General features: G+C 39.8%; 1 protein-coding gene across 1 annotated transcript; it reads right to left on the minus strand.

Moving 5' to 3' along the window:
- Positions 1–3739: 3739 nt before the first annotated feature.
- PAGE2B (PAGE family member 2B) lies at positions 3740–8368 on the minus strand. The gene is made up of 4 exons (XM_036415677.1): positions 8285–8368; positions 7610–7718; positions 6509–6634; positions 3740–3762 (listed from the first exon to the last, which is right to left on the minus strand). The coding sequence occupies exons 1-4, from the start codon at positions 8366–8368 to the stop codon at positions 3740–3742; spliced, it is 342 nt and encodes a 113-aa protein (XP_036271570.1).
- Between the last annotated feature and the right edge of the window lie 8589 nt (positions 8369–16957).

The following is a 16957-nucleotide window of genomic DNA, read 5'->3' on the forward strand; positions in this document are numbered from 1 at the left end:
ATCACTTTGAATATTTCTTTCCACTCCCATCTGGCCTGAATAGTTTCTGTTGAGAAATCAGCTGACAATCATATGGGGGCTCCTTTGTAGGTAAGTATTTTTCTCTTGCTGCTTTTAATATTCTCTCTTTGACTTTTGCTCTTGGTATTTTAATTATTATATGTCTTGATGTGGTCCTCTTTGGATTCCTTTTGTTTGGGGTTTTGTGCACTTCCTAGACTTGTAAGTCTACTTCTTTCACCAGGTGGGGGAAGTTTTCTGACATTATTTCTTCAAATAGGTTTTTAGTATCTTGCTCTCTCTCTTCTTCTTGCACCCCCACAATTCGGATGTTGGTACACTTGAAGTTGTCTCAGAGGCTCCTTACACTATCTTCATATTTTTAGATTCTTTTTTCTTTTCTGGTTGGGTGTTTTTTGCTTCTTTGTATTTCAAATCTTTGACTTGATGCTTGCAATCCTCTTGTCTGCTGTTAGATCTCTGGATATTATTTTTTATTTCAGTCAGTGTATGCTTAATTTCTAGTTGATCCTTTCTCATATCCTCGAGGGTTGTACTAAATTTATCGACCTTTTCTAGAAAATTCTTGAAAAACCTTAGAACCGTGGTTTTGAATTCTATATCCAGTGGTTTGCTTTCCTCCATTTCTTTCATTTGTGACCTGTTTCTTTTTCTCCGCATTTTGGCTGCTTCCCTGAGTTGATAGAGCACACAAAACCATGCTATCAGAGTCCCATGGTAATCTCTGCAAGAACCTCTGAGAGAAAGCCACCCTCGAGTTTTACCCACTGCCAGACAGTCCATTTTCTCCCCGTATGAGTCTGAGTCCTCAGAGTCTCGTTTGGAACTGGAGTTCAGAACAGTTGGGAGCTTTTGTCTCCCTCCTGATTGAGAAAGCCAGCCACATACTCAGTTGCCAACCCTCTCTGCACATGCGTGCCTTCATACCTCTTCCTTCCGCAGCTCCTCTGAGTCTCAGTGTGCTTTTCTCTTTCCTTCTAGTTGTAGAATTTCCACTCAGCCAGCCTTCCTGTGGTTCTGGATGATGTCTGTTTTGTCTTTTAGTTGTAGCTTTGAAATTGTTGTACGAGGCAGCAGTTCAGGTGTTTACCTATGCCTCCACCTTGGTTTCTTTCTCTATTCACTAGGTTTTAGAAGTAACCTATACTCCCCAGGCATGACAATGGAAAAATGCCTGCAGATGTTGCTGAATATTCCCTGTAGGAAGGGAGGTCCCCTCCACCTCTCATTGAAGACCTTTGTGCAAATCATTGTAGACCCAGGCAACACTTTAAGTGTCACTTCTGAATGATTATCAATGAATTAGTTATATCAAGTCCACTGCTAAGCAAGTGTTGACTTTACATGTGAGCTAGTGCCTGCAACATATACCCAGGAAAAGGATCCTCATACTTAACTTACAGGGTGGGGTCCCATTCTTTGAGGTGGTAAGGTGGACATTTCCTGGCAGGCCAGGAGCCATAGATTTGAGGGGATTTAAAGAGAGAAAATCCTCTGACATTTACAGGGGCTTCAAATGAAATATGGCAAAGTTAATTTCTTGGACTTGGTTTTCTATTTTTAGGGTAGAAGAATAAATAATAGAAGACATTTGTAAAGATCTAATTCAAGATTCATTATGACAACTTCCTGGAAGATTTCATCAGTAGGGATTAGGAATTGCTCAATATTTTATTACTGTAGATTTGAAAAGCAAACTTACTGATGTCTATATTATTTAAAAAAAAAGTTATACTAGCTAAATGTAATTTACATATTACTTATGTAAATAATTATGCCAAATCAAATGAGCGCAGAGATTTTGTGAAATTATTTGTACACACAATGGAGGAGACCTTGAAAATTTATCCAAAATTTGAGTGTTCTTTTAGTGCAGTGTTGGGTATTATAGTATTGATTGACTTTCTATTGGCTGGGATCTTTTACAATTCTATAGAGGTAGAGATTACTTTGAAGAAAACTGGTGTAAATGAAAATAATTCTTGTCTGAGTGAAATATAAATCATTTCTATTTCAATGCAAGTGAAGTTTGTGTGGTATAGAGCAGCAGAGAGGCAATTCATTTACATCAGGTTGAAACGATAACCCCAAATCCTATAGTTTATGGCTTTTTAGGCTGTTAACCATGTTTGTATCTACCGGTATTAAAAAATCCTTTTAAAGTATATATTTACATGAATATACACTGAGTGGCCAGATTATTATGCATTCAGAGGTCATAATAATCTGGCCACTCAGTGTATACATCCCTGTTTATCAATTCTTCTTCCAACCCATGTTAACACTTTATTGATTTCCACATTGGCTAATGGGTTCAATAAATAGTCAACATGTTCTAATTACTTAAAATTTCAAGTCCTTTAGTTTTATCTGTTCAGTAAGGTTCAAACTCTGCTTGATTAACTGGAAAATTATGTCCATATACACACTGGATTATTAGTCCTATTATAATGGTGACACAGTTTTCTTTCCCCAAAACTGGGTGCCAGAAACTGCATTAGTACTTGGGTTTAAGAGGCAAGCAAAACATACATGGTACTAGAGAACACGGTAATGAAACAATCAATGATGGGGAGAGTGCTCATTAAAATAATTTTCTGTGGGCTCTGCTCTGTGCATAGCAGAAGAAATCCACCTTAGTCTGAGGTGCCAGAATAAGTCTCTCAAAGTAATATATGGCCTTAAAGATTTCTGGCTTGGTAAAAATTGATAGAGCGAAATTCACTATGTTAGGCTACACTAGAAGAGTGCACATTTTCAGAGCAGAGGGAAGATGAGTTCAGTGTGGATATGTTGAGTATTAGTTCCCTGTGGGACTAACAGTTGTCCAGTAAGCCTATAGCTTAGGAGAGAGGCCTGAGCTGACAATATGGATAGCGACTCATCAGCATATGGCTTTGTCAACAATTACTTCTGATGTGACTTTGGAGATGATCATTTACCCACATGTGGTTAAGTTTTCTCATCTGTAAAGAATAATAATGAAAATTTGGAATAATTACAAATTTCTTCCTTTAGCATATAAGAATATTTACTATTTTCTGTAACCACAAAGGGCTGTTTTGGGGGGAAATCATACTCCCACGCTAAAGGAAAGAAAATGCCACATAATGTACAAAATTGTAACTCTTCTTAAACCCTCCATAGAACTTAACTTTCAAGGTGACGCACTACCCTGAAATCAAAGGGGGGAAAGGCACTTCAGGGGAAGTCAAGACAAGAATGCTGACTTACCTAGGCCAGAGATAGGAAGAGTACTGGGACATCATACATGTGGGTGAGAAGACTTCAGTTAACATTTTAACAAGTTGATAAGGGCCCAGTGAGGGCTAGCATGTGAGTACAGAACTCTTGAGAGTCACAGATACAAGGGGTCAGTGCATCTTCCTGCAAGTTCTTCTGAATGTACATCCACCGATTACTCATGGGAAAGATGGGGGAACTGGGAATTAGTAAACATTATTCGGCAAAGTTTCAGGATAGAGCATCAATATCTGGAAAAAAAAAAAAAAGTACCTTTATATATCAGACCAAAGGAATATAAAATTTCAGAAAAAGGGACAATTTATGATAGCATTGAACATCTATGAGTAAATTTAACAGTAGATGAGCAAGGATTCTTTTGCAGAAACTGTCAAACTTTATTGAGAGAACTTAAATAGTTCACTTTCCAAAATAAGGACAGCATGTATGGTACATGGCTTCTGCTTGTCTTCATTTACAGGTAAGGTTGCCCTTCGCCTAGAATGTAAACATAACAGTTGGGAACATCACTTAGCAGAGTTTTATTCACATTATAGATATACAAAGGACACTACAGTTTGGTTTTTTTAAGTGGACTAAAACTAGAATTCTAAGGGTGATCCTTTGGCTTACATACACTTTAACCTCCGTAAAGACTTTGGAGGTAGACTTTAAGATCTAGTAATGATATTTTAAAGCATACTACTCTTTCTAGCGGTGTAGGACACAAAGACTTCAGAACAGATTAAATCAAAGAAGACTATTTAAAGTGCGATTTAAGTAGAAAGCAAAAATCCTGTAACTTGAGTAAAAATGCAAGTAAAGTGAACACCTAGCAAACAAAATGAAAAATTTTAAGTATAATTTTAGATGTTTTGACTTGAAATAACACTCTGGGGGGGCGGGGGGGGGAAGGATAGGCAAAATAATAATGCCGTACTTGGAACTGCTTAGGTAAAGTAAATAGAAAAGCCAGTTCAATTGTTTTCTCTGTATTGTGTAAAAGTGCAAAAATGTTTATTTCGGCTATTTCAGGCTTTATGTGTTTGTTTTAATTAGTATAATAATGTCCTCTTTTCCACTCATATCCCTGGATTAATTATAATTAATGCAGCTTTATTCAGTTAAAGGTGTTTTGGTTTACAAAATAAACTATATGGCCACATTACTTTTAAGCCATATTATTATGCGAACAACAAAATATGAAGGAAAATACTACCATTTCTTGAGATATGGTAAAAAGAGGGCACGAGGGAGAGAGAGAGAGACAACACACATAAGGAATGATCTCATGTAGATCATTATTTGCTTCTAAAAGATATGTGCTTTTGAGGGGTAACTTGGACAAATGTTCAAAGTCCACCCATAGTAGGTTTAATGTTTAGACATGCAGTTACCCCTGTGGTATGTTAAATAATTTGTTTTCTTAGCAAATTTCATCCATATTTTAAAAATGTTTAGAGTTCAAGAATGTATTAATTTTTAATGTATAATATACTTAACATGTGTGAGCATCTTGTACACATGAATGTATTTTAGCTGTATTCAATTGGTTTATGAACATGTTCTGAAAACAATATTTTAATGTAAATATTCTGATGGAATGAATCAGAAATGTAGAGTGAACAAATAGGAGATAATGCAGGATAATTTTTCTCCTAAATTCAAGTGCCTCCTTTAAATTCAGTAGCTGTGTAATTAAAAGTAAGCACTTTGGAAAACACAAGTGTAAGAAATACTTACTTTGCTTATTCAAAAAATACAGCACCTATACAGACTTTGAACTTCAAATCTTATCAGTTGGGGTCTCAAGGACAAAAACTGGAGATATACGACCTTTGACATGATTAGAGGTGATCATATTTTTTTATTGAAACAGTAGCTCATTAATACTGATGGTAGAGACCGGGAGTGTGCTTATCTTATGCATCTTACTCATCCCCACATTGAACATCACTGACTATGTGTATTGGTCCCTACTATTCAAATGCAGAAACTAGAAACTAGACTGTTTCCTGACATTTTATTATTCAGTCATTTGAGGTTTCATTTGGGGGAGAATTTAAAATAAAATTATTATTTATAATCATAAAAATGAAAAAATTTGACAGAATCTAGGTCTCCATATGGAAAAACAAACATCAAGTAGAATGTTCACTTTCTTAGAAGTCATGAAACTTCATCTCAGATGTTATAATTTGACTCTGGCTATTGTTTGATGATTTATTATAAAAAACGCATGAGAAGCAGGTTATCATTGTATCCTATGCACTGTATTCAACAGAACCAGAGAATGCAAAAATACAAATTGAAATTTATTATTAAATACCTGATTTCAACTTTATTTTTTTATTATTTTTATATATATTTTATTGATTTTTTGCAGAGAGGAAGAAAGAGGGATAGAGAGTTAGAAACATCGATGAGAGAGAATCATCGATCGGCTGCCTCTTGCACACCCCTTACTGAGGATGTGCCCGCAACCAAGGTACATGGCCTTGACCAGAATCGAACCTGGGACCTTTCAGTCCGCAGACCAACGCTCTACCACTGAGCCAAACCGGTTTCGGCAACTTTATTTTTTATAACAGCAAAATGGGGATTAGAAAGAGATTGTACAGTCATACAAATTATGTTAGAGCTGGTATGCGAACCTACTTCCATGCTTCAACATGTTTCACACAAATTGATGTGTGTTACAAATGTACTATATATATACTTGTAAAAAGCAGACCTTTATAATAGTATCTGGAAATTATTAGCTGTTCATTAAAGGACTTAATATTAAACAATAAAAAAAGTCTACATTTTATAATTCAACTAGAGGCCCAGTGCATGGGATTTGTGCACTGTTGGGGGCATGACCTGGAGGGATCAGCCCACTGTGGGAGCACTGCTCATCCGGATCAGCCAAGTGGCACTCCCACAGTAGGAGTGCACTGACCACCAGGGGGCAGCTTCTGCATTGAGCGTCTGCCCTCTGGTGGTCAGTGCACATCATAGCAACTGGTCAACTGGTCTTTCTGCTGTTTGGTCACTGGGCTTTTATTATATAGGATAGGATAAGGATTTGAGCAAATGTTTCTATCTCTCATAGTTTATAAGTCATGCATGTGGAATCAAAACTACCTTTCAAAGAATATATGTAAATTAAAGTATCAGTAATGATACCTCTATAATAATAAAAATATAATATTGTGGAAAACAGAAACCTCTTAACTTTCATTCTGAATGGATCACATACCTGCTTCCGGCACTATAATAGGCTCCAAATTTGACAGAATGTGTTCCACGATGTCAGGGCCATCTCCACACTGATCCCTAGCATCTTCCAGAATTGGTTCCTGTTGAACAGCCTCCAGGACAGGCTCTTACAAATAAAATAGTTATCAATTTAAGCACTATATATATATATATTTCCATCCTGTCAGTATTATAAAAAAGAAAGCCTGTAGGCTAGTGTGGTGATAAATATAATACATTAGAACCCCAAAAGGGATTATTTCAGGACTCTGGTGTCAGAAAAAAAGAAAGCAAGGTTTTTCAAGTCATTACCCTTTTTCTTTCTCAGCACTGTCCTCAGACAATTTAGCTGCTCTTTCTGTACTTTTGTTATTGTATTTGTCACTATATTTTTCACATTAAATCAGTGATTTAAGCCTTTCTGACTAGATGGTGGGCTCAAGGCAGAATTTGTGTCTCTCACTAGCATTTAATTTTAGGAACAAAACCTATTGACTTTCTTAATCATAAAATGATTTAGCCATCATTTAAAAGCCACTTAAATAATAACACTAAACCAGATACCTGTGTGCCAATACCTTGAACTATCCAGCTTTTGCCAAGCTACCACATAAAAATATCAATTAAAGTAAGCAATGGTTACCATTCATTAAACTTTTTCTAGACCCAATCCTTATATAGACTTTATTCCCTTGAACTGAATCTATTCCTGGGCCAGTACTGAGCTATTTTACAGCACAAAAACTTGAATATTAAGCATCTGAAACAAAATGAGATTTTCTTATAGCAACATGGATAGTAGAACGAACACAAACTTTGGGGTGAAAGTTGAGTTCTGTCTCCACCATTCAAATGCTCTTTGGTAAGACACAATTAGCAATCTTCAGTTTTCTCATTTATGAAGTAGGTTAACTGCACTTGGCTGTAGGATTGCTTTAATTTTCCAGCCAAATTGTAGGAAATGTTTAATATCTTCTCTAATGCTATATTTCCTCCTTTTACTGGTGTGTCATAATGCATGATGCACGCATACAATTTCACACACACACACACACACACACACACATACACACACAGGCAGTCTTCTTCCCTCTCTTTTCACCTTGAACCTCCAATTCTCTTGCATCTTCTGGCTCTTGACCAGGAACGATATCCTGATTCTCAACTGGTGGCTCTGCTTGTTCAACTTGCTCATCGCTTGGCTGCTGAGCCTAGGGAAATGTATGTGTCAATAATATAAATATACATAACACATAAATAATGTAGCCATAAGTAAGTCTAGTGACATTTTCCAGTACTATCTATAATAATAAAAGTGTAATATGCTCATTAGACCGGACATCCGGATGAAGCCGGGGATATGAGGGCTGAGGCAAGCTCCTGCAGCTGCAAAGGCCAAGCCCCTTGCATGAATTTCATGCAAGGGCCTCTAGTTCTATATAATTATTAACAAAGTTGTTCTTCCCATCAGAGGCTACTCCAAGGAAAGTTATCAACGAGGACTTTAGAAGCTATTTTAATCTCTACTGGAATGGATGTGAACAATCTGTTGTTAAACATGAGAAAGGAGTTGTACAATTTCCAGGAATCATAACAATATCCATCTAGGCAACATGAGAATGTAATCCACCTGGATCAATGTTTCCTTCATGAGATTCAATTTTTTACTTCTTATGAGCATGGAAGACTTTCATCAGTGTATCTATACTAGCTCCAAAACATTACCCCCCAAAATAGATATCTGCAAATAGAAAACATGAAACATCAAAGCACTTACAGCTATAGGCCCAACCAAGTGTGAAAACTCTTGATCATCTCCTTCTTCTTTAGATTTGGGTGCTGATTTTACTTGCTCACTCATATTTTACCCTGAAATATTGAGATTTAGAAAACTCACTTAAGATGATAGCTATATATGTATTTTTTTTTAATTTCAAAATACTTTCAAGGTAAGTCCCAGGCAAATGCTCATGCTTTCTATTAACGCCAAATAGGCCCTTGTTTATGTGAGCATCAATCATACAGCCTTACACATGTGGTGAAAATCGGAGGACTTTTCTGATGAAGTCTGATTTCACAATTAATGTGAATGGTCTGAAAAGCGCATGCGCAGCTATGGGCATGCGCAACAGTGGGCATGCTCTGAAGTGCGCATGCGCAGATACAGGCATGCACAGGTATGAGCAAACGGACTGATTTTTGAGGTTTTCCTGCCAAGGCCACAGAGCATTGTAATCTCTAGGTCAGCCCTGGTCAAGAAAGCAGCTCTAAGTTTGGTTTTGCCTACACCCAATTTTTCTTATTTCAGAAACTTTGTGGACAGACACTCTAAGTTTAACCTTCATGGAGAACATGTCTCAAAAACATGGCCATGACAGAAACATATTTTAATACCATGTTTACACGTATCACTGCCTTCTGATTCTGGGTTTTGTGTCATGCATACAAGGAATTCACTCACTTCCATAAATTAAATACATTCACCTTATTTTCTTAACTTCTCTGCTTGTGTTACCATGCATGCATCTCCAGATGGTTACTGTTTCTCTGAACATACCTGTGGTCACTCGGTCAGTGTATGGTTTCCCAATATCCTTAGATAACGGTGCTAGCATTTAGGCTCAGTCCTCTGTCGCTTGGTGAGACAAATGCAACAAAAGCACAATTCACAAAAAGAAAAATGATATAGTCCCTGTTTGGAGGATGAAAAGACAAGCTCCAGGCTGTGAGGAAACATTTGCAAGCACCTATCTACAACGGACCCTTATTTCAAATATATAAAGGTCCCTCAAAATAGTGAAAATACGAATGTACCTATTAGAAAAAGACACAAAGAAATTTCACAAAAGAGGACATATGGGTGGCTAACAAACACATGAAAATATATTCAACATCGAGGGAAATGCAAATTAACATAGTGCAGGATAGGATTAGAAGAAACTGAATGTGTCATAAACTGATGGTGGGTACATGAAAAGGAAGTCACTCGGGCAATTAGTTGGGCAGTTTCTTTTCTTCTTTTTTAAAAATATATTTTATTGATTTTTTTACAGAGAGGAAGGGAGAGGGATAGAAAGCTAGAAATATCAATGATGAGAGAAACATCGACCAGCTGCCTCCCGCACAACCCCTACTGGGGATGTGCCCGCAAGCAGTGTACATACCATTGACCAGGATCGAACCTGGGACCTTTCAGTCCGCAGACCGACGCTCTATCCAATGAGCCAAACCAGTTTCAGCAGTTGAGCAGTTTCTTAAAAAATAAAAACTAAGCCCTAGCTAGTTTGGCTCAGTGATTATAGCTCAGTGATTAGGACCCTTTATGACTGAAGGGTCCCAGGTTCGATTTCAGTCAAGGGGACATGCCTGGGTTGCTGGCTCAACGTGCAGGAGGCAGCCGATCAATCATTCCCTCTGATCATTGATATTTCTATTTCTCTCTTCCCCTCCCTTCCTCTCTGAAATCAATAAAAATATTTTGTTAAAAAAACTAAACGTACACTGAACTTATGATCCAACAATTATAGTCCTGAGCCTTTATCCCACATAAATGAAAACTTATATCCACACAAAAACTTGTACACCACCATTCATAGCAGCTTTATTTATAATAGCTAAAATCTGAAAATCAAAATGTTCACTAACATATGTATGGCTAAAGAAACTGTGGTACATCCATATCATGGAATACTATTCAGCAATAAAACGAAATGAACTTTTGATACATACAACAATTTATATGGACCTCAACAGCTATGCTGAGTAAAAAAATAATAATAATAAAAATAAAAATAATCCAATTCCAAAAGGTCACATAGTGCATGATTACTTTTTTTTTATTAAAAACTTTTAATGTTGACATTATTGCAGGCTTCCTCCCATTTACCCCTTTTACCCACCTCCTCCTCATTCCTCCCCCTCTTTTGTATTCCTTTTTAAAATATATATATTTTATTGATTTTTTACAGAGAGGAAATGAGAGGGATAGAGAGCATCAATGAGAAAGAATCATTGATCAGCTGCCTCCTGCACACCCCTCACTGGGGATGTGCCTGCTACCAAGGTACATGCCCTTGACCTGAATCGAACCCAGACCCTTCAGTCTGCAGGCCGACGCTCTATCCCAGTGTTTTTCAACCTTTTTTGGGCAAAGGCACACTTGTTTCATGAAAAAAATCACGAGGCACACCACCATTAGAAAATGTTAAAAAATTTAACTCTGTGCCTATATTGACTATATATAAAGTAATTCTCTTGAATAGGAATCAAATAAACACAAAGAAAGTATTTTATAATTACTTTATTATGAAATATTAAGTAAACAAAATAGTGAAAAATTATAAAATTCTTGTCTTGTCTGCACCTACGGCACACCAGGCAACATCTCGCGGCACACTAGTGTGCAGCGGAACAGCGGTTGAAAAACGCTGCTCTATCCATTGAGCCAAACCGGTTTCGGCTTGCATTCCTTTTTATGTAACAATCTGAAAATGAAACAGTTCTAAAGATGGAGAGCAGTTTAGTGGTTATTTAGGGATGGTACTAGGGAAGGCTGTAGGTGTAACAACAAAGAAGTGGCACAAGGAAGATCTTTGTGGTGATGGATGGGAGAGTTTTGCCTCTTTTTTAGACAAGATCAGGCGCGTTCAGGGTGGTATGGCCTTAGACTTGCCTCTTTTTTTAAAAAAACATTTTTTATTGCTCTAACCCAGTGGTCGGCAAACTGCAGCTTGGGCTCTTTGGCCCCTTGAGTGTGGCTCTTCCACAAAATACCATGGCCTGGGCGAGTCTATTTTGAAGAATTGCCATTAGAAGAAGTTGAAGTTTAAAAAATTTGGCGCTCAAAAGAAATTTCAATCGTTGTACTGTTGACATTTGGCTCTGTGGACTAATGAGTTTGCCAACCACTGCCCTAACCAGTTTGGCTCAGTGGATAGAGCGTTGGCCTGCAGACTGAAGGGTCCCAGATTCAATTCTGGTTAAGGGCATGTACTTTGGTTGTGGGCACATCCCCAGTAGGAGGTGTGCAGAAGGCAGCTAACCGATGTTTCTCTCTCATCGATGTTTCTAACTCTCTATCCTCCTCTCTTTCTCTCTGAAAAATCAATAAAATATATTTTAAAATTATTAAAAATATTTTTATTGATTCCAGAGAGGAAGGGAGAGGGAGAGAGAGAGAGAAACATCAATGGTGAGAGAGAATCATCAACCCGCTGCCTCCTGCATGGCCCCTACTGGGAATTGAGCCTGCAACCCAGGCATGTGCCCTTGACTGAAATTGAACCCGGGACCCATCAGTCTGCAGGCCAATGCTCTATCCACTGAGCCAAACCAGCGAGGACAGAGTTTGCCTCTTAATTGTAGTGGTGGTTATACAAAGCTACACATATGACAAAATCACATAGAATCACACACATGCTTTGTGCCAATGCCAATTTCCTGGTTTGGGGATGGTATGACATTCTGCAAGATAGAATTACCTTGGGGGATATATGAATAGTAAATATCTTGAGGGAGACAGAGTGAAGGGTACATAAGACCTACCTGCACTAACTTTGCAACTTCCCTGCGCATATATATGATTTTTTAATTAAAAAAAAAAACAAACAAAAAAAACAGGACGCTTGCGCACGCGCATGCAAACACACACACACACACACACACCATCAGACCTAGTGCTTCTTCTGGGATTCAATCAACAAAATGTAATGACAGTATTTAAAAAAAATGAGCCAGAAATACTACATAGATGGTTTATAATTTATTGGCGACAAGGTAAGGGAAGAAAAGTTGAAACCCAAAGAGGAAAAATGATGTCTTTGCACTAAAGGAAGTATTGTGGAGAGTATGGAGACATTGCTATCTAGTTGCTCTTGCTGTGGAGGAACCGCTCCCAGCATGCCCCAAGGTGGTCCTAAAATTACTAAAGGAAAGATGGTTATGTTTCTGGAGCTGGGTTGACTCGCCGGCTGATAAGTCCTTGGCATAGACTGGATGCTGTTATTTGTTCTCTGTCCCCAAAAGTATTCCACCTGAGGGGTTGGCAATGTTGGCACTCACGACCCCATCTCTTCTGGTCTTTCTTCACCTGAGGGTGAAAGTCTTAGATTTAAGCTGCCCATTCTTTTAGGAACCTCTGAAACAGCCTTTTGCTCTTTTGCTCTCTGTTTTTGTCTCTCTCTTCTCATCCCTTTCCTGCTCTCTCTTGTCAGAGAGGGGGTGGGTGTTATCTGAGTTGAGCTTTAAGGTGTTGAGTTGCTGTATGAGCTTATCACAGGAGGTAGTTGCTTCCTTCCCAGGGGAGATCCCAGAAGTGGTGCCCACACATTTCAGGCAGTAGTAGCATTCACACTTGAATCTGTTCTGTTCTGTATCACGTGTAGAAGAGGTTTTTGCTTTTCTGTCAGTTTGATAAGGTGCTGCGGACTTGAGATATCTCCATCTGGAGCGTTCTACTAACTTTTTCCCCCTTGTCTTCTGAGGCACCCTTGAACTTTCCCACTGGTGTTCTTCTTCCATCCTCTAAAAAGGTACATATATTAGAAATCCAAAGAGTATATTTAAAACATGCCTTGTCATATCATTCATAGAACACCTACTAACAAACACATATGCACACCTTTCAGAAAGAGTCCCTGATAAATTAAGCAACTGAAATCTATATTTCAAATTTATTTGATGGGTCATTTCCTTTTTTAAAAAATTTACATTTCTTTAAAAAAAAATTTTTATTGCTTTCAGAGAGGGAGGGAAAGGGAGAGAGAAATTGAAACATCAATGAGGAGAGACAATCATTGATAGGCTGGGTCTAGCTGGCAACCCGAGCAGGTGCTCTTGACTGGAATTGAACCCAGGACCCTTCAGTCCACAGGCTGACGCTCTATCCACTGAGCCAAACCAGCGAGGGTATTATTTGGTCATTTCTTTTGATGAATGCCAACATAAGGAAGCAATCTAGGCTAAAATTTTGGAATAATGGCTTTAAGCCAACTTCCTCCCTCCTGGATTACACATGGCGCAAGAAACTGCAGAATCACATTTCTTCAAGTGGAGAGTAGAGATTACAGTTTTTTTCTCTTTCTCTTCCTTCACCCCGAGGTGAAATGATCATCTGGTTCTTCTCCTTTGTTCTTTAGTTTAATGAGTTGCATGGATTATTTTTTGGTGTGATAAGAATACTTAATGTAAGACCTACCCTCTTAGCAAATTTTAAAAGTGTGCAGTATTGTTATCTATAGACATAGTTTTGAAGGTACAAATAAATATATATATTTTTAAAAGAAGCCTCATTCTCTTCATAAACTTTGTGTAATGTAATAATGTAACAGAGACTTTGAGATTCTCAGGTTCTATAAAGAAATTTATCCCTGATCCTAGAAGGTAAGGTGTTAAGCACAGTGACATATTGCCACTTGTTTGGGGAGGAAGGACAGAAACAATGAAAGTTAAGTGTCCTTAACTCCTCAAGACTTCCATTTTCCTCTCCCCAGATGGGAAAAAACTGCCGAAATTCCTAGAAATAAATATATGCTTAATTTGCCCACTATCTTGGGTTTCCTGCACCATCGCATGCCCCTTTTTATAAGGCAAGTAAAAAACTTGAAAGGAGAGAAAGGAATCTAAAGAGTAAGATATTGGCCACAGATCCAGTTTTGTATGTGATTTCTCATGTTTTATTCTCCCAACCTTTGACAACATTTCTCTCTAATCCAATCCAAAATATAATTGCTGAGTGTGTGTCGCATGACCTCCCCTGTGACAGGTGATACAGAGGTATGTGACAGATAACAGTCATCATTTATTTTTAAAAAAATATTTTATTTATTTATTTATTTATTTATTTATTTATTTATTTATTTATTTTTACAGAGAGGGATAGAGAGTTAGAAACATATTTAAGAGAGAAACATTGATCTGCACACCCCCCACTGGGGATGTGCCTGCAACCAAGGTACATGCCCTTGACGGGAATCAAACCCGGGACCCTTCAGTCCGCAGGCCGACGCTCTATCCATTGAGCCACACCAGTCAGGGCAAAGTCACCATTTATTAATATAAGGATACTTTTGGATGCAGCACAGTGAGTTAGATGCTTTACATCCATCCTTCATTAATTCTATCCCAAAACCTTCAAAGTAGGTAAGGCTGTCATTTTGTAGGTGTGGAAACTGAGGCTTAATAATGGAATGACTTAAGTGTCAGGGCCAGCGCTGGAATTCATATGTGTTCCATATTACACCAAAGCCAATGTCAATGAAAATTGTGAATGTGGAAGTCAGATTGGGCTGAGAATGGAGGGCACTGAAGCTCGGGTCATGAGGTGGGGGGGGGACACATTGCATTTCATGGTAAGAGCAGCAACAAAGGCACAGACATAGCCTGAAACATTCTCCATCAAGTAAGTGGTTACATTTGCAATCTCTCTAGGGGCAGAACTGAGAATGAATGCTCAACTGATCCCTCCAATATAAGGGGTTATATATTTATACATTTATAACTAGAGGCCTGGTATATGAATGCATGCTCAGGTGGGATCCCTCCAGGTATCAGCCGAAACCCGCAGCCCAACGCTGCCTTCTGCTCCTGCGTGCTGCTCCCCTCATCCGGCCCCACTGCACCTGCTGTGGGCTTGTGCCCACTCACTCCTGATCAGGAGAGGCTTGCGCTGCACCTCAGCTCGCCAGCCATCAGCGGTGAGTCCTGCATCTGGAGCCTATCCCAAGGGGCTGGGGGAGGGGCCGGGACTAGATAGGCCCCAGACTCTGACAGAAGGAAGGTTTTCATATACATTTCACTAATTTTCTTTCATCTCTGACACTTCTATCATAGAGAAAGGGCAAATAGCAATATTAAATTATTTCCTCTAATGAATCCCCTTTTAATGTGCACAAATTTCCTACACCGAGCCACTAGTTGTATATATATTAGAGGCCTGATGCATGAAATCGCACCTGGAGAGGGGTGGTTCCTCAGCCTCTTGCAATCAGGGACCACTTGGGGGATGTCCGACTGCCAGGTTAGGCTCGACGATCCCTCAGGGATTCCTGCAAGATATGGCCTAAACCAGCAGTCGAACATCCCTCTTACAATCCAGGACCACTGGCTCATAACCCCTCACCCTGCCTGCCTAATGGACCCTAAATGCTCACCTGCCTGCCTGATCACCTGTCTACCAGATTGTCCCTAATTGCTTGCCTGCCTGCCTGATTGCCTCTAACCACTCACCAGCCTACCTGATCAAACCTAACCATTCTGCCTAACTTCCTAATCATCCCTAACCACTCTGCCTGCCTGCCTGATCTCCTCTAACTGCTCACCTGCATGCCTGATCAACCCTAACTGCCCACTTGCCTGTGTGATCGCCCCTAATCGATAGCCTGCATCCTTGACCACCCCAAACCACTCTGCCTTCCTGCATGCCTGATCAGCCCTAACCACTCTGTCTGCCTGACTGATTGCCCATAACCATTCACCTGCCTGCCTGATCATGCCTAACTGGCTAATAACCCCTAACCACTCGCCTGCCTGCATGATTGCCCCTAACCATACTACCTGCCTGCCTGATCACCTCTAATCACTTCTACTTGCCGGCCTGATGCCCCAAACCACCGTACCTGCCTGCCTGAAAACATCTAATTGCCTCTGCCTGCCTGCCTCATAGCCCCAACCACTTTGCCTGCCTGCCTGATTGCTCCTACCTAAACACTCTGCCTGCCTGCCTAATCATCCCAACCACTCGTCAGCCTGGCTGATCGCCCCTAACCACACTCCCTGCCTGGCTGCCTACCTGATCATCCATAAGCACTTGCTTGCCTTATTGATTGTGCCTAACCAATCTGCCAGCCTATCTTATCACCCCTAACCACTCACCAGCCTGTCTGATCTTCCCTAACTGCTCACCTGCCTGCCTGATTCCTCTTAACCAATCTGCATGCCTGCCTGAATGCCCCTAACCACTCTGCCTGCCTGACAACATGATTGACTGCCAGATCATCCCTAACCACTCACCTGCCTACCTGATAGCCCCTAACCATGAGCCTGCCTGATTGACCACCCCTAACCACTGTCATCCATCCTTATCACCACTAACCACTCTGCCTGCCTGCCATATAATCCCTAACCACTAGCCTGCCTAATTGATTCGCCCTTACCCACTCTGCCTGCCTGCCTGATTGACCCTAACCACTCTGGATCTCTGCCTGATGCCCTTAACCACTCGTCTGCCTGCCTGATCACATTTATCACCCTCCACCTGCCTGGCTGATAGGCCCAACCACTCTGTCAGCCTGCTTGACCCTAACCATTCTACCTGACTGCCCGATTGCCCCTAAACACTCTGCCTACCTGCCTGCCTGCCTATCATCCCTAACCACTTGCCTGCCAGCCTGATTGCCCTTAACCACTATGCCTTCCTCCCTGGTCGCCCCAAACCACTCACCAGCCTGACAGA

The sequence above is a fragment of the Pipistrellus kuhlii genome, unplaced genomic scaffold (genome assembly GCF_014108245.1).
Source record: "Pipistrellus kuhlii isolate mPipKuh1 unplaced genomic scaffold, mPipKuh1.p scaffold_m20_p_51, whole genome shotgun sequence".
Classification (NCBI taxonomy): domain Eukaryota; kingdom Metazoa; phylum Chordata; class Mammalia; order Chiroptera; family Vespertilionidae; genus Pipistrellus; species Pipistrellus kuhlii.